The 19,491-nt window shown below is 34.6% G+C and overlaps 1 protein-coding gene across 2 annotated transcripts in view; it reads left to right on the top strand.

The window, feature by feature from the left end:
• The window catches only part of LOC149785120 (uncharacterized), a 279,057-nt gene that overhangs the window by 27,639 nt on the left and 231,927 nt on the right, over nucleotides 1–19,491 (top strand). For both annotated transcript variants that reach the window (XM_089978887.1, XM_089978886.1), the window contains exon 2: nucleotides 19,136–19,297. In XM_089978887.1, the coding sequence (XP_089835013.1) occupies nucleotides 19,159–19,297 (139 nt within the window). In that variant the 5' untranslated portion in view covers nucleotides 19,136–19,158. The remainder of the gene's footprint in view (nucleotides 1–19,135; nucleotides 19,298–19,491) is intronic.

Below are 19,491 nucleotides of genomic sequence, written 5' to 3'. Positions count from 1 at the left end.
ATTCGGTTACGAAAACACATAACGACATCCCAGTATGACGTAATGTGATAGCCCATCCAAGCAGTTTCAATTTTCCCCTTCACGTACGACGAATCGAGGTCAATGACAGCCACTGGCAACGAGTCACGCCCGCTGTTCGCGTACCGGACCTCGATTACCTCCTCAGGCTTCACGTAGTTCTTGTCGACAAGGGCGGGAACGCTACACCCAGTGTTGTACAAGAGGGTGCACCTTCTTCTTTGACAGTTGCAGACGCAATGTTTGCTGGTTTACAGCTTGCCTCCGTCTCGCACTTCTTCCTAGCGACGGCATTCACCTGGGTATGCCTGCCCTTTGGATAGTCCCTTGCAAAATGCCCCTGACGCTTGCAGTTGTAGCATGTAGTCCTCGCCGTCCTGCATGCCCGTTTTTGTGGGTGAGGCCTGTCCGGGTCTATGGGTGGTGTAGTTCCCCCTTCGACCTTCCCGTCGCCGTGACGATTACGGAGAGTCAGTTCTCAATAAACCACGCGGTACGACTCAATTGGTCGAGGTCGGTCAGAACTACCAGAAATTCCACTCTTCGAGTGTGCCTGCTTGTATCTCGCCGCCATTTTGACGTTCTCTTCGAGAGTCCTGTGCTCTCTCCGCTAGGAATACGCTGCTGACTTGACCTCTGTTTAATGTTGGTCCTACATCATAAGTATTCTATCTCAGCTAGTAGTACATTGCCATGGAAACAGCCATTACCGGCTTTGCCAAGCAGGCCTAAATTTAGAATCGTTTTGACTTTTTAAAAATTTAACAAATACGTTATATACTAGTACTTTTAATATTATGTAAAAGGAGGAATATCTAGACTAAGTCGCTGAATAAAAACATTCAATATTGACAATTTTCAGAGGTTGGTAAGATATAAACGTGAGTTGGATAGGAAAATACAAAAATGGAATCCTAAACGAAGTATAATGCCGTTGTAATACACAGATCAGAATGTAAATCTCATATTAAAAGAGAAATTAGAAACCTAATAAAATCAATGTATTCATTTTCCTTGTTTTTTTTTGTTTTTTTTTTTTTGTTTTTTTTTTTTGTTATTGCTGTTGTTGGTTTTTAAAAAAAAAATAGAAAATCGTGGAAAGATATGAATTAGAAATATATTGTGCGTGTTTCCTACATGTTGGCAGTGCCGGATTAATCCCTGTGGATGCCCTTAGACAGTCGAAATCTTGGGACCCCCTCGCAAATTATCTCCCATTACATTTTATCGATGTTATTTTGATCCGTTGCCGCGGGGGCCCCTAGGTCGGTGCCTACTCTGCCTCTTTGGTAATCTGGTACTGCATGTTGGCACTAGGTCAAGAGAAAAGTGTCAATAAAAAGCTGTCAGGTTGCACGTTGCATTTTCTGCACACAGTTGACTGGTTTCAATGCACCTACATTAGTGCCACATCCTTAATATAAATGAAACGTCAATGTGACCAATATTTCATCTTATACTGTCTTTAGTTATCTCTTTGGGTTCTGGTATGCTATATGCAAACTTTGCTACCAAGACTAATCAAGCTCCTCAATAATTACTCCACTTTTATTGCGAAAATAGATCTATTTGACCTATATTTCATGCGTATGCGACTTTATTGATATTTTTCGGTTAGAATTAGTTTTGTCTGTACAGTTCATTTTAGAATTATGCAGCTTGATAACTGGATGCATATCTGTTAGTTCTATACCTAACAACTAAACACCTCTTACCTAAGTCGTATGCTCTGCTTACGAAAGTAACTAGTTCCTTTTAGATCATGACGAGCAACCTTTCTGTATTATATATATATATATATATATATATATATATATATATATATATATATATATATATATATATATATATATATATATATATATATATATATATATATATACATATATATATATATATATATATACATATATATATATACATATATATATATACATATATATATATATATATATATATATATATATATATATATATATATATATATATATATATATATATATATATATATATATATATATATATATATATATATATATATATATATATACGCTCTATATGGTGTATAATTGTAACTCACTATAATAACCCGATATCTTGATTTTTGGCTATGGAATCCGGAGTAACTGTGTACTTGGATAAAAATGGGTGCGTGCGGACAAGGCGACGGGTGCCGTAATTCGCGGACCCAGGTTCGAATCTAGGTAGAGTTCAAATGAAAAATCTTCTAACCTGTATTATAATATTCTTTCTCCGTGTATATAAATTTCACTTCATAGTGTCACGCATCCTCCTGTACTATCCAGTGATAGCATTTTCTGCTCTGGAAGGCCTCCGGAGTGACAGTGTGCTTAGATGATAATTAATTACTCGGTGGATAGATGAGTGTGTCTTCTACGCACGAATATCTGTATCAGCGACTTTGTGGCATCCTTGTTTTAGGATGTGTGCTTGGTCAAGGTATATATATATATATATATATATATATATATATATATATATATATATATATATATATATATATATATAGTTGGTATGTCCAGACAATGCAATGGGTGCCGTAATTCGTGGACACTGGTTCAAAGCTCAGTAGAAAATTAAACAGTTTTCAATCTGTATTATACTATTCTTATTCCATCTCTACAAGACCAATTCATATAATCATGCATCCGGTGCAGATGATAGTTGGCATACATATTTTCATTCAGTTATACAACTGTTATATTCACATCTAGATATTTGTACTGTTATAGGTTACTCTCACTAACATGTGGACGAGTAGAACAGGTAAGGCATCCTACAGATTACGACCTGTTCTTATCCGCATACTAACCTTAGGTCTCACTGGGCACTTTTTTGGGCATATTTTCATCCGACGATGACCTATTGCAGAAAAATGATAATAATATTACATTAAAGATACAAATAAAAACTAATGATTTTTGTTAAAAGGATGCTTATAAGATTCTGACTGAAGTATAAAGGTTAATTCCTTATGGAACTGGTGGCTAATGAACCAACACTACCACCAACCCCTCTTTTTTACTTTCATTTTTGACAGAAAATAGCTATTTTGAATATTTTCCTGTGACAAGGCAACTAAAAGAATCAGTAAATGCCTTATGCGTGAATAAAGTTCACTAGTACTATAACAAATTAGCATACTTTTCATCACCCCTCAACCATCTAGATTTTTTAGATATTTACCTTTGTAGCAGACACACGTAAATACGTAAGCCAAGTCGGCTACTCATTTGCAGCTCAAGTTACGCACTTGATCTCCAATGCTCGTCTGTGACAGGCAGTCACTAACAAGCCAACCCATTTTCAAGCCTAACTCAAAGTAAATCTACACCACATTGCAGATTTAGCTTCTGTGTGAATTTATAAATGCTAGGATTGGGATAATTAGGCTCATGCCTTCTACCTTAAAAATATGGGGGAGGGGTCAAAATACGAACCTATCCAATAAGAGCGTATTTGCATTAGGGGGTGGGGGTGGCCGTATGATTTAAAGCGCTCACTGTTGCAGAACACTGCCATCTCAGCTCTGCCTGTTTGGGTTCGAGTCTCGGGTTCAGCCAATGTGCCTACGTGAGAGTGTTTGAAAGTAACTTCCAGTGGGTCCGTGTTTCTTCTCGGGGTTTTCTCGGGTTCTTCCTCAACCAGTTATACTGGCTGCCATATATAGTTTATCGTGTGTTGAAATATGGCGTTAAACCGTACAACAACAACATCGTATGGTGTGGCTTGAAACGTCCCTTATTTCGACTCACGCCTCTGAGGACGTTGAACATGCCTTTTTAGAATAATGGGCTGCATGCATAACAGCCACAGTGGATTCTAGGGTGAACAATATGAAAATTTTCTGAAGTTGGATTTTATTACCAATGATTTCGAGAAGAGGAAAGGAAGAAAACTTTGGTTTTCGTTAGCTCATTATGGTACCTATGCTATCTTACCAAAAAAGGAATGGTTATTAGTTTGCTGTGTATTTTATGCCTGTTGCAAGGCCCACATTTTGTAGGTCCCGATCATTTTGACCGCTGGAGACTATGGAAAACTTTGTAGAGGCAGGCTATGTAATCTGTAAATAGTATGTTGTTCTTGTAAAAGAGTTTGTGTAGGTCAGTAAAAATATTTTAAAAATTCCTTTCGTCATTTCCACATGTTGTTTATATATGGCAAGGGACGAACTGTATCGTTTCAACCTGCATCTTTTCAAATCAGCAATGCACAGTCACGATGATGATTTTACCTAAAGTTGAGGGATTTTTAAGTAAGATCATCATTCATGTTCATCTGAAAATATTTGTACGAATATCCGCAAATTACTTACGTCTAACCATAACATACCACATACAATCTCTCTCTCTCTCTCTCTCTCTCTCTCTCTCTCTCTCTTCTAATATTTTATTCATAAACCACAGGGCCATAAATACTTTGTAGCATAGCAAGAAAGCCTTCGAAAATGCTAAAAGCTTACCCCAAAACTGGTGGGACATTTTTTTTTAACTGAATTGATTATTGTTAGTCTGGAGCCAGTTTTCGTGGATTACGTTGATGACACAAACTTCGAATATATAGACCCATATATGAAAACAATTTACCTCATAACAATCAAAAGTATGAAATGAGGAAATGCACACTATTATCGGCAGATATATAACATTTTGAAGTTCGTATGTACCATTTGGCTATTGCGATATATATATATATATATATATATATATATATATATATATATATATATATATATATATATATATATATATATATATATATATACATTTCAAATTTTCCCATAGTACATTAGTTTAATAGTACCCAATGATATAACAAATCATGGCATGACATATTAACAATATTAGGGAATGTAATTTAAAGTCAATTCTTTATATTACTTGTACGGTCCTTACTGAGTAATATTGGTATTTACATGTAATACCATGGTAAATATGAGAAAATTTTAAATGATTTAAGAGTCTTTAATAATTCAGTGAGTTCCATACTTTTCATTTAACATAGACACGCGTGTAAGACACCTCCACCCACTGTATCTTATGTAATTGTTTACATTCCATTATAATGTTTTATTGAAAAACACTTTGCATTCTTTGGTTACGTGTTTAGGCTCTAATAAACAGTAACAAAAGAAAGATTGAAAAAAACAAGCTTTGAAAGATTTAACAAAGAATTTATTTCCCTGGAACAACAATGTAAAAAATGAACTTATGGTTTTTAGAATCACATCCAAAAATAATCAAGCATAATCCACGAATTAAATTTTAGAAGTCCTGGTAATGAAATGTTCTAATGAAATTTTACTTCGAATCCCGACGAAAAATCCAAAATGGAAGGCGATGACGAATACTGTAGCCTTTTTATTACGAATGTGTCTACAGTTCTTTGTTGATCCACAAACAATATTCCGGTGTTTGAATTTCCGAATTAAACTTAAATAAATGTCTTTGTCCAAGAATTTTATATAAGCACACAAATATTTCCACGAAAAACAATTAATGTTTTAGAATCCAAATAATTTAAATATAAATTAAAATTGAACTCTAAACTGGTTACAAACAATAACTTTTCCAGTGGCTAGGGTAAAAGCCCAAACTGAGAAATATCTCTCTAAACATCACTATTAAATCTAACTAAAGCGCAATTTCGGAAAAACCAGAATTACAAGATTTACGGTATTTGCAAACATCACTTTTGATTTTTGCCAATAAAAGTGAGTCAAGATGTTGTGATAAGTCTTATTAATTCCTAAATGACCAGCCAAAGCAGTTTCATGGGCCAGACTAAGTATTTCCTGTTAGTAAGGTTTTGGAACTACAATTTGATAGTTCACTGACCATTCATCACCAGCAGGTACATCGGGAGGTTCCCATTTTCTCATAAGAATTCCATTTTTAATGAAATAACAGACAGGAACTTCAGTGGCTTCAGTTTCACTAATGGCCCTTTGAAACAAACTGATCTCAGGATCTTTTTTTCCTGTTCGACAATGGGATGGTCGTAGTTAAAAGAGGATCACTGTGATCAATAATTTCTCATTGATTCAAACAAGGAGTGAAAGTGACCTCATCAAAAGCATGACCAATAAATGTGCCAGCTAAAGAATACTTTCCTTATCAACGTTATTCTCAATAGCTTTTTTTTGTCATAGCTCTGGTACCTGCACAAGCTGGGTATAAATCAGGGAATTCTTTGGATCAACTTTCTGATCCAAACAAGGCTTGTCAGTTACAAATGGATTAACCACAGCCTTCTCCATCTAGGTCGTTGCCTAGTAATAATTGAATGCACTCAACGGGTAAAGCAGACACTATGCTGACTGTCACGGGTCTGAGACTAAGTCTGATGACAAATTTACACAATGGAGAGGAACATTAACAAAGCCGCACTCTACTCCCTGAATAAGAACACTCTCATTAGAAGAAGATTTCTCAGAAAAAAACAAAGTACCTAACAATAAAAGACTCTAAGAAGCTCCTATGTGCCTTCAAATTTTAATAGGGATAGGGTTGGCCAAATCAACCCAAGAGTGGCATAGAACCCTTTGTTATGAATGGTTCATAATTCTCCATAATAAAATCAGACTGAGGTTTATTAGACTTACAAATGTATTGCTTTCAATACATGACGGTGACCTTGACCTCTTAGAAATAAGAGCATCTGGAACAGGTCTGTCTTGATTCTGATGCCTATGTTGTTCAATTTGTAGCAATAAGAAATAACGTGTCCTTTCTTCTTGCAATAGGTACATGTAGGAAGAAACAATGATCTTTGGTCAAGCTTATCTAAAGCTTGATTTTTAACAGTTGTGAGATTTAGAAGAGCTTGTATTAGGCTGAAATACTTTTCTGCCAGAAGACTGCTGAGTGGAAGTCTTATTTACAAAAGGAACTTTATGAGTCAAAGAATACTCAGCAGCAGCACGAGCAGTATTTTCCAAGGTTTCGATCTTCTGCTCGTCAAGATAAGTCTTAATGTCCCTATGGACACAGTTTTTGAACTCTTCAAATAATACGAGTTGTTTGAGACTTTCATAATCTTGTTCAACTTTCTTGGCTAAGCACAATCTATAAAATAGCTGCTCTTTTTCTCTAGCAAATTCGACATGAGTTTGTCCAGCTTCTTTTTTAAAGTTTCTGAATTTTTGCCGATAAGCTTCAGGGTCTAACTTATAACCCCTTAAGATGCATTCCTTAACAACATCATAGTCATCACTTTGGTCAACTGACAGTGAACGGTAAATATCAGTAGCTTTACCAATAAGTACACATTATAATAACTGAGTCCAATGCTCCCTTGGCCATTTCAAATTTTCAGCAACTTTTTCAAAAAAAGGAAAATATTTGTGGATATCTTTTTCTCAAAAGGGGGCACTAACCTAATATTATTTGCAACAGCGAAACTTAAATTTGTATTTGAAGTGAGAATGTGCTTTTCACGTGCCAGTTCCATTTCTTTTATTTTAAAAAAGATATTCCGTCTCTTTCTCTCTTTCTTCCTTTTGCATTTGTTCTTTTTGTAATTTGTTTTTATTTCTCTTTCCTATCGCTTTCTCCTCTTTCTCAAATAGCAACTGCATTTGTCTTTCTTTTTTCTTCCTTATCTAATTGCATTTGTTTTTCTTCTTTTTGTAATAAAAATTGTTTTTACTCTTTCTCCAATTTCATTTGTTCTTTCTCTTTCTCCAATTGCAATTGCAACTGCAACTGCATTTGTTTTTCTTCTTTATCTTTCTGAGGTTCCAGCTTCCTCAACTCCAATTCCATCTTGTATTTTAATTCTAATTCCTTTACTTTTATGTCAGAGTCCGATACAGACTTACTGATCAAAACCAAAGCACTTTTATCCAAAACATTCTTTTCTACCAAATACTGGACCACAATATTTTTTTCTTGCTTCGTTAAGGAAGCCGTTACCTCAGAAAGATCATATTTTCTGGCAAGTTGAATCAATTCATTTTTTTTTTCACAAGGTCTAATTGGTCCTGGGTATGACTTGAAAGAAAGATTTCCACTTTTGATGACATTTTAGAAAAAGTTTGCAGATTTCACTAAAGATTTCAAAAACTAGGGGAATGCATTTTTCAAAAAGCAAAGGGTTCTGAAATATTTTAGACAAAATTAAAATATCCAAGGACGAGACCCTAATTTCTTTTTGTGACGTGTTTTGGTTCTAATAAACAGTAACAAAAGAAATGGTGAAAACAAGCTTTCAAATATTTAACAAATAATTTATTTCCCTCGAAAACAATGTAAGAAATGAAAAAATAAGAACTTACGGTTTTAAGAATCAAATCCAAAAATAATCCAAGAGTAATCCACGAATTAAATTTTAAAAGTCCTAGGTTTTAAAGAAGTCGGAGTTCGAGTCCCAACGAAAAATCCAAAATGGAAGGCGATGACGTATTCTGTAGCCTTTTTATTACGGATGTGTCTACAGTTCTTTGTTGATCCACAAACAATATTCCGGTGTTTGAATTTCCGAATAAAATTTAAATAAATGTCTTTGTCCAAGAATTCTATATAAACACTCAAATATTTCCACGAAAAAGAATTAATCTTTTAGAATCCAAATAATCTGAATATAAATTAAAATGTTACTCCACACTGGTTACAAACAAACACTTTTCCAGTGTCCAGGGTAAAAGCCCAAACCGAGAAAGCTTGGATTAGTGCTAAGGTCATTAAAGTTATATAATTCGTTCTGCCATTTATCTAATGTTAAAGCTGAAAGAATTGTACAAGAAGAATGAAAACAACAAACAAACAAAACAAAGCATACACTTGTGTAAAACGAGAAAACTCGTACTATTACATTTTCAAACCAAAGTTTTTGTTTTACTCGTTTATGGATAATTAAAAATATGCGAATTATTAATATAAAATACACAAATTCTCCAGCCCAATATTCATCTTTCATTTTTAAGAATGATACGTTCTTTGCTTATACTTTCCATACTAATATTAAAAGTATTTCAAGAGAATAAAAATGAAATAAAAGAAATTTTAATCGTATAATTGTAAAAACACAAAGTGTTATTTGTGGGTTTTTTATATTTTATTTTATTTTGTTGACAATGCGATATGCAGGAAAACTATATTATACATTTAAAAATAAAACTTAATAATGGTTAATGCGTTCTAGGTTTTATTGATCATGTGCAAGTTAGTCAGGAAATAAGCTCATTGCAGTGTCAAAACCTCGCAGGCGTTAAATCAAACTCAAATTAATCCCGTGTAGTAAGTTTCAGTTCAAAGACATCAAACTGAAGATTCAAGTTACAGGTGACTTATATAAATTAACTCCAGAACCTCTGTGTAAATAGCATGATTTTTATGTACCGGTACTCTTCGGTATACAAAGACCGATATCGGGAAGCTTATTAATTTTGCATATACAAATCTCACCCGTTTATATCATGTTTCGGTGATATAACGTCTGGTTTCTTTATAAAATTTAGAAACTGGCATGTGAGAGAGTGTGCATGGCCAATGTGCATTGGTTAATAAGCGTTAGACTGTCAGAAAACTATGAGAAAAAATAAAAATTAAAAATAAAATCAATAAAAATTAAAATTAAATTAAATTACTATTAAAATCCTTTTCTATCAAACTGTTGTGTCCATCGATAATAAAGGGGCATCCATTAAAATAAAAACTGTTATCTGCACATACATGCATATAACTACAGGAAAATTAAGACCAAGCTTTTCGTAAGAACTACAAGCACGGACAGTGTTTAGTTGTCAATGCTTACAAACGTTTTGTGAAAGATAAAGTAAAGCTATCGTTTTACATGCACATTTTTACAGGGAAATGGATACTGTCAGAAGTAATTTCATCTTGCAGATGCCATTGCATATAAATATACTGGTCGAAATTAAGACCCACAGTGGCTCACTGGTTAGCTTTCCATGGTCACTACCACTAGTGTGTCCCCGGGCAAAGCGCTTTACCGTCGGTAGTAAGTAACCACCTTAGCTTTCTTTGTCGTAAAATGCCTAACATAGATAAACTGGGTGGGATCTTCGTTTAGAATTGTGTAACGAACATGAGTGGAATATATTCCAGCTATATAGTGCGTTCACAATATTAGTGTACCTGCAATAAATATAAAAAGGATGTCAACTCTTGAAGTTAGTGGTCTAATAATAATAATACATTTTCTAAATGGTTTGGCTCTCATTGTTTTATAAAGCTGGTCGAATTGTAACTTTTTTATGTTACCTTTTGTTTTTAGCGAAATCCCAAAATATACTGTACCCATTTTAGTGTAACTGACAAGATCTGAAATCCAAACTAACGCCAATATTCTGCATGAATATCAGGAAATTTTTGTAAGTAATAAGGTTATTTTTTTTAAATTAGAAGTAACGGTTTAATTATGGGAAAGTAATCCATTGCTACGTTAGACAAAGATACAGAAAACGAATACTCTTACGAAACTGAAAAAGTAGTTTTGATCGACCTGTATTATATAATACGTCTAGGTTTGGATAGGAGTCTCATGTATGATAACTATATGACTAACTTTGTTATAGGATATGAGCGAAATGTAATACACTGCAAGTCATCACTATAAATTGTCACACTGCAGACATAGTTTCGATATGATTGAAAGATTGTTAAAGTTTCGTTAAATTCAAATCCAACGTAACTGTAACCTCCATATGGGTTTCGTCTACATTTGTTCTTAAGGGCAATTACATTATTAAATTACATTATTATTTGAATATATATTTTGTTGTTATTGACTGATCAATTTATTGATTGACTGATTGTCCTGCAATTAGACTTTAGTACGACAAGACACGCTTCGGACGAATCCACCGCTTTGGGGATCATACCATTTGGCTGGATTGAGCATTTATGACAGGAAACTCGCCTTATCGGCAATGACTATTCACTCTTTGACAAAACAAAGTAATGTCTTCGTTGCATAATACGAATCTCTCTCTCTCTCTCTCTCTCTCTCTTAGGCATGTGCAGATATCATGCTGAAAATAGGAACGAATATTTGTGTTAACCAGATTGTATATTTCACGGAGACTTTGTATATTTCAAGTCACTTTGGCGGAATAAATCGATCACGCATACAACATTATTTCTGTTGTAATCTGTATAGTGTTTTATCTCAACCTCAACACAAAGAATAATGATACGCCACAAACAGCAATAACAACAACAACAACAACTTATCTATTTTAACTGAATCAAAACCTCCTAAACAGCTATAAAGTTCAGGAATTCCAGAAGTGAAGTACAGAGTTCTATAAGAGTATATGTATGTATAGAGTTAGTGGATGGGGATAATTTTCTAATACCTTTTTTTTTACAAACAGTTCATCCTGTTTAATTGTTTTGGCGCCATAATGAACAAGAATATGCTTTAATGGTACAATACTCTCACGGTTAACCTTCCAAAATCACTTAGCTTATACATTTACTAATTCAAGGTACCTCGTAAAGGCGTTTTGTACGTTGATTTGAAGTTTTAAACAGTTTTTTTCCGCGTCGCCTTCTGTGTAAAACATACTGAAAACGACTATTTGAGTAGGAATATTACAGTCTAATGCAGCTCTAAATAAATGTTCTTTTAAATTATAAATACAAGTTGGTCCAGTAGAACATCCTGAGCGTTTTGGCTTTTGTTAAAAACCTCTTTAAATTTGGGAAAACAATATAGATTGATGCCTTGTGTTTATATTTTGTGTATTGTTTTAATAAGATTTCGTTTACAACAAAACTATGCATACATCCATGATTCATGATTTAATCAAAGTCATCAAATCACCACCTGAAGCAAGTATATATATTTAAAAGGACATTGAATGCATTTATGTTTGCTTGCAAGTGTATTCGCAGGTCTAAAGAGCGCGATAATGAAAAAAAAAAATTGGCTGTAATTAAATGTTTCATTTTGGGACTGATCATCTTGATGATAAATGTTTGACCTCTATATAATATATTTATCTTTCTATATATTTACCGACGTTTTGTGCGTGTAACTTCCAAATTCGGTTCGTGATAATCCGATCTCACCTGAACGTTTTTTTTTTTCTCACTTGATTCACATCTGTTCCCTCCTATTTGAATATTAAGTAGGCCAATGATGAATTAAGGGCGGATATAGCTCATTTAATAACCATAAAATAACTTTTGCATATCAAGGACGTCTTTTCAATATATTTACGTGTGCAGAACCTCGCCGCAAATTAGACGTTTTAATTTTACTGATGGCTCGGATAATTAGGCAATTTCGACACAACTCTACAATGAATTCATGCGTATTTCCAATAGCATTTTGATGTACTTCTTTCGTAGATTTATTTGCCTGTATTGGACGTGTATGATATGAATGTATCGTGAGTTTCCCAGCACTATTGTCTCACACACATGATATGATCATAAAAATACCAGGGACTGTTCTATGCACCAGCTTTTCTTCTTATAGTTTAGCTAAGTATTTGGTATTTGATGCTTGGATGTAAAGGGAGATAATACATTTTTGCAACGTGTAATTCGATAGCGGAGATCCCTCTACAAGGTTTCCACCAGACAGTCTCCATGGTTTCCAGCGTGTGTATTGCCAGCTTTGGAAGAAAGTAAGCTCCAACATCGCGAACAAGCACCAAGCGTGTAAACGGGGGTCTTCCTACAACTCATGATGTTATTTTATTCTGGGCTAAAATAGTTTGTAGAAGCGAGATTTTATCATTTTTCGAACCGGTTGGAAGTGTGTACTCGGTACGTTGGTGTGTAGTCTCATGAATGCCATCAGTTTACACCAAACACACACACACCTGAATTTTTACCATATATTGCTGCTTTCGCAAACACTGTAAAATAATGACAGGTTGATGCTGAGTTCTTAAATTTACTTAAGATTGGTATCAGAAAAGTTGTAAGTGAAATCAGAAAAAATAGATATGAAATATCTCATTTAATTTTTTCAACCAAAATAACTTCTTAGTGTTTACAACAATGAAAATATATAATTATAATTTAAATAACCTATCTGAAAAAACATTTTGAAACGTTTTATGTATCAGGTCATTATGTCCGACTTTCAACGCTATCAGGCAGTAATGCGTATAAATTTACACGTGGTTTTTATTGATTTCGCATGCAAATCGTGCTTATATTTACACTAAAAGGTTTTGTGCATTGAGTTATTGATGAGTAACACAATAGTATAACGTACATTACTGTTGTTTTTAAATTTGTATTGTTTGAGAAAATCTTAAACCAGTAAACCAACCTAATTTCATTTAACTATTTTAACATTTAATAATATTTCAACTAAGGCACATATTAAATCCATTAAATATGGACTTCTGAATAGATATTTTATAACAATGTCTCCCATGATTGATAGAATTGATTCTTCCGAGTTTTTAATTTGACCGTTTTTAGTCAAACCCACTAAGTTATTTTCGATCGCATCTGTAACCCCCAGAATAATATCTGTCAATGAGATATTACGCGTCTTTACTTGTCTTTGTTTTATCCTGAAAAACAATTGCTTCGTTTTGGTCCACATTTGTGAGACTCAATAATTAGCGAGTTCATCCTTGACCTCATCAAGGGTTGCATATTTAAATAAGTTGCCTTGCAGAATTTTATTCAGGTGAGATGTTCCGTAAATATCTTCCATTATACTTTAAGCTCTGTTTAAAGCGATGGCGGAAAGTTATACCGTCTGCTCGTATACTCGTGCACGACTTGACACAGCGTCGAGTACAGCAATTACTTCACGGCCACATATTGGTGGATCGGTTATTGTCTATGTTGGTAATGTTGAATACCAGATGGGAGTGTTTTGAAGATGAGAGTGCTTTGACATATTTAAAAAATTCTTTTGGTGGCGTCAACCTATACCAGTCGAAATACATAATTCAGCATGGATCAATCGCGCATGCAACCCAACGAGTACCTGGACCAGAACTTCCTTCGAGATTAATGATACCGGTTTCAACGCGGTTTGGTTGTTTTGGTGATTCATCATGCATAAAAACACCTCTGAAGTTCTTGATGTTTGATTTTTTAGCAGTATCAAGTAAATCAAAATTGGACATAGGAAGGAGACACTTTGCGTCTTACGAAATGTCCCTGAAAGTCTCAGACCTTTTTGTACCACGAGTGGGGAGTTTCTGGTAGTCTTAGACCATTTCCTTCTTTTTTTTTTTTTGGAAGTTTTTATTCCGTGACCTGTTGCTTTCTTTAGTGCCATCCCAGCAGCAGTTCTAACAGCACCAAGTGCAGCTGCGTTTGCAACAGCTGGGACTGCAACAGCTATTAACGCTGGTATAGCTGCAAGAAGTGGAAATATACCACCCGTCTTGACTGCGTCTTTAATAGCATCCACGGAAAAATTAAGTTTAACACCGGTTTTTGATTCTTTGGCTTTATTGAAGTGTTTGAGCTGATATACTGACAATGATAGTTTATTTTGACCACCTTCAATTTGTTTTTTATTTTTCTCAGTGATATTTTTATTCCACAGTTCTATGCCGATTTCGATTGAAGTTTTTTTAATCTGACCTGGGATCGGAGTAACACTAACATGATGATAAGACATTATAATATCATAAGCGGTTTAATCACATGCTTTTCACTGGGGCATCAGTAACTCTCATTCGTCCACCAACACCTTCAAGTGACATTGTTTTGTCTGAGAGTATAACAGCAATTGCTCTGTAACCACCAGGAATAACTGGTGGACCAGGTATTCTTGGTGGTGATCATGCTACATTTGCTCGGAAGTGTATATCAATGACAGATTGACTGAAAGAGTCTAAATGTTCCAACGAAAAGTAATAGATTGGATACAGCGTTGTAAAATCACTCTGAGACATCTGCAAACCAGAATCAACATTCTGATCACGCCCCACAAATGTCATCAACTGATGATAAGCACGTGCTATATGATTGTGATAAAAACCCAGTAATACTTCTTTGGATGTTTCCTGATGCCCATTTATCCTCAAAGAAACTTCACTAACCCCAAGCATGTCAGATACCATTGGATTTCATATTTATGTGTTTTCTCGTGCATTTTCCTGACATGTGATAAATATATGTCACAGTGCAGAAACCTTCTGCTGTGATACTATCCGCCATGTAAATAAACCAGCAACTGCACTTGAAATACTGTCTGTTGTCATCGTGAACCATGACAATGTTGATGTACCACCTTGACTCATAAAAGAGAGTAGACGTTCTCCTTCAGATATTGTTTAAGTCATTACTGGCATCCACAATGAAAGTTTTGTTAGCTGCACGCTACATGCACCAACTGCGTCAAGTCGCCAGATTGCATCATTGTCGTTGTCTTTTCTAACAAGTACATCTGTATGCTTGGCTCCGAAAATAACCTATCTGACATGTCTACAAAATCCAAATATATTTGACAGTGGAATTACACATGAAAATTATTCTTCATCATTTAACATTAATCTATGTACCGCATATATTAGGTTGAATTCTGGATTAGCATCATGAACCAACAGCCACACTTCAGAATCAGCGCCGTCAGCGGCGTTTCTTGTTCGTCTTATATCATACTGTCTGCTTTCCGGATGATCAGTTGTATCCTTTGCAAACACCATTGACAGACCAGCTGATCTTGAGTAATTATGGCTGTATCTTGCAAGGCCAAGTATCATCGTGACAGTATCGACGTTTTCCAAGCATAATTCAATGGGTCTTCTGTCAATCATGTTTATGGCACTTTTAAATAATGCCATAATACCATTGTTAACAAAACCAGGTTGATCAACAATTCTGATTCCTGTACTATCTGCTTATACAAGTCTACCTTCTACTTCAATAAATGCTTCAGCGGGTAAGAAATATCTGCTTGTATCCTGCAGTTCGATTCGTCCATGCTGATTTGGCTCTCATGCATCATAAGAATAATACTGATAATCACGCAAAGATTCATCTTTGAGAACTTGTGCATCCACATCAAATGCTGGATCAGATACACGTTTAAACATTTTATTATAATTGTTATCGTCTAACACAAAGACCACTTCTTCTTATTATACTAGCAGTTCTCTTTTTTTTTTCTTTTTATGATAGTGGTACACCAGTCAACTCTGCTAGTTTTTGATTTTGCAGCTTGATTTATTATTTTGCTAACATTTGAAGGTATAACTTCGGTACTGGGTAATTTTACTGGCTGCGGTTTTCATCATATTAATCATGCTGGTCTAATCCTTGATTGCTGAGAATGCTTTTCTAGCAAAATCACCAACAGCATCAATACCTTTATCACGAAAAACATCAATAGCTTTCATTTGCAGCAGCTTTGCAATCAGTATTGCTTTGGGGGCTACCCTTCTAAATAAACTCTTAACAACATCACTGAGTCCATCACCGTAGGTAACTTTGTACGTAGGTAATCTTGAATTTATCACCCTGACCATGATCGGTCCACATTGAGAATTATGTATGATATTCTTATTTTAGTCATTGTAATTAATTGCATACCCTCAATCGCTGTGGTAATCATCAGCAATTTCATTGATGAGGGACCGATAAACATTAATGTCCATGATACCACCTATAAAGAATCGTTGTCAAATAACAGCTACTTCATTAATAATTTCTGGGAAATTATTACTGGCGCATCTTCTGCCAATCAGAATTTCTAATCTTTCAACATCGGCAAGGATATTATTGGGACATGGAGTAATAAGGCCACTTCCTCAAGTAGTAATACCACCTCCAGTTGCTTTTTCTTCCTCACTTGTTGTTTTATCTGCTTTTTTCTTCCATGTTCTTGAGGCTGATTTCCTTTCTGCTTTTTATTTTTCAAGTTGCTGCTTCATTTTTTCTTCTCTTTAAAATCTCCTTCCTAGCTTTATTTGTTCAATATGCTCATGTACTGTGTTGTTAAAGAGGTCAAAACGATTAATATCTTGCTCAGATCTGATTTGTGGAGTATCAGTAGCGATGTGATATATAACCCTGACCCAATCAGCAACTTTTAAAGTTTTAACATATTTGGGTTTTACATATCTCTATCACGATATCTAAATGCAGCAGTATTAAATTCTTGGTTTGGGTCTTTGATAGCGGCAACACCTTCAGGCATGAATTTATCTATGATGTTAATTCTGACTCTTGGCAGAGGTTGTAGGTGGACTTCAGGTTGTGGTTGAGGAGGTTGCTGGAGTGGTGGTTGAGCTGCTTAAAGACGGCCAACAATATCAACAGGCAATGTCTCAAGAGCTTTTTGAGCTGCCTCAGTTGCTGTAACATTTTCTTGGTTGGTTCGACAATTGGTTCAAATAACTGTTATGTACCTTCTGCAAATTCCACCTGAGACTCATGATGTGCTTGTAGTTGCTGCTTGACAGTATCATGAACAGGGATATATTTCTTAATTGCCTCTAGTCACTCTCAAGCAAATTTAGCTGTGCGATATTCCATTATTGATATAATAATGATTTAATTACTCACACACCACAGCAGCATGGAGGGTGTAACCAACAGTGAGTGTCCGGGTGGGTAAACAAACACACAAATTTGAAAACACAAGCAGGAAACAATAAAGTAACAAAATGAACAGACCCAATTAGAGAAAATCTTGATCAGTTAGAGGCTTTGGTTTGATGTTATAGACCTTGTATTTTCATTTTTTTCCTTATGAAGCTTTATTTTTTAAAGAAGACTTACTCCAAAATTGGTCTGTTCACCCTCCCTGCTGCTTCATTCATTCCAGAATCGATAAGTTCTCAAGTTTTCAAGGAGGATTCTTGGCACCCACTATTATTCAGAATAGCCAGATCATTAAGGTGCTTTGAATAAATTTCTTCCTCAGGTTTTATATGTAGCATGCAAGTATAAGGGTGATCCGATTTTACTAATAACTTGGAAGCAGCATTAACTGTATGGACACATTGCATAGCATCAGTCAAGGAAATTTCCTATCTTTTTGTTTGTTTGTTTTCTCAAGAATGAAAGAATGACATGTATGAAATTGGAAAGTTGATATGTATGAGTGGGAGGTTGACATGTAAGAGTGGGAGGTTGATATGTATGAGTGGAGGTTGACATGTATGAGTAATGAGTGGAGTTTGTTAAAAAGAACAAATGTTTTGATTATAAAGAAAAATCACTCGAAGTACAACCAGTTTCCCTCCTAATGATATTATGGTATATATGGATTTTAAAATATGTAGTCAGTTATAATTACATGCATTACAAAGAATGCAATCATGTGTTGTAGTCTTCATTGACCTTTTGTGCTAAAAAACAACAATAGTAAAAATAAATGAAGATTCTATAACAGTTATAATGGATGAAAATTTAGCCATAACTATAAAAAGTGGACAGGTTTATGGTATGGTTAACTTTGGTTACTTTATAATGCTGGCTTTATACATGGTTTATGGACCTCGTTTACTGTGAAATTGTCAAACAGTCAAAATGTTTATATGATTATAAGTGATGTTTGTTTACATTCTAGAAAGACTGGAATTATCCGGTTGTTGTTGTCATCCTTGAAAGAAACAATGACACAAACATTAGGTGACAAATCAAAATGTTATCACTGGAAAAAATGGGTGGTAATATATTTGTGTAGGGTTTTACCTGCACCAAGAAACCAGTTTCTGCTCATCTCTCCATAATTCATATATGCAGGTTTGACCTGTAGCATTGTATCATTTATTGCACCATTTTTAAAGCTCCAATTTTCCACATGACCCATGTTTAAATTTTGATATATGAAGGTTAATTATGTAGATAATTTTCCCAATCCAGTTTGTTGTAATGAGCTGTCTTGAATCATGGGAAAAATTATACATAACTGATTTGTAGCAATGTCAATTACAGTCAAGTCTATAAAGTCACTCATTTTCTGAACTGGTCCATTAACATTTCTTGGACATGTTACCCTTTCTCTGTTAAACAAACTGTGTAAATACCAATTTGGTTTCAGAAGTTTTGCATAGTTTGGAAAAATACATCAGAATCCCAGTCTTGGCTAGTTTGATAGAAAATTATGGCAAAATGCAAATTTGAACTCTTACAAAAATTTAAAAAATACTAAAGTCATTTCAGTTCATTTTCCATTTCAGAAAGGTTGTGACTTAGCATTGATATGATGAAGCATTCCTTTTACCTGGAAATCACTGCCGTTTTGTTGACTGTTTTATGGTTGGGATGTTGCAATGCACAGTGGAGTGCAGAAAGTTATTGGAATGGCAAATATGGCTCCAAAGGCATAGCCTATACACAAGGTATGATAATGTATTCAGTGTTAATTGTTATAACTTTGGCAGCTAGTTTATTTAAATTATTGCTAATTAACTACATGTATCTACAAAACGTTAAGCAACATTTGCATAAATATTTAGAACTCATTTTAAAAATTGAACCTTGTATTTTATAGGTTTGTGTAGTCTTGAAGCTCAAAAATTGATTACTGCATGAA

This window comes from Sinohyriopsis cumingii, chromosome 13 (genome assembly GCF_028554795.1).
Source record: "Sinohyriopsis cumingii isolate HCF-2022 chromosome 13, ASM2855479v2, whole genome shotgun sequence".
Taxonomy (NCBI): domain Eukaryota; kingdom Metazoa; phylum Mollusca; class Bivalvia; order Unionida; family Unionidae; genus Sinohyriopsis; species Sinohyriopsis cumingii.
The sequence above is the reverse complement of the archived record's forward strand: the minus strand, read 5'-3'. Positions and strand labels throughout refer to the sequence as shown.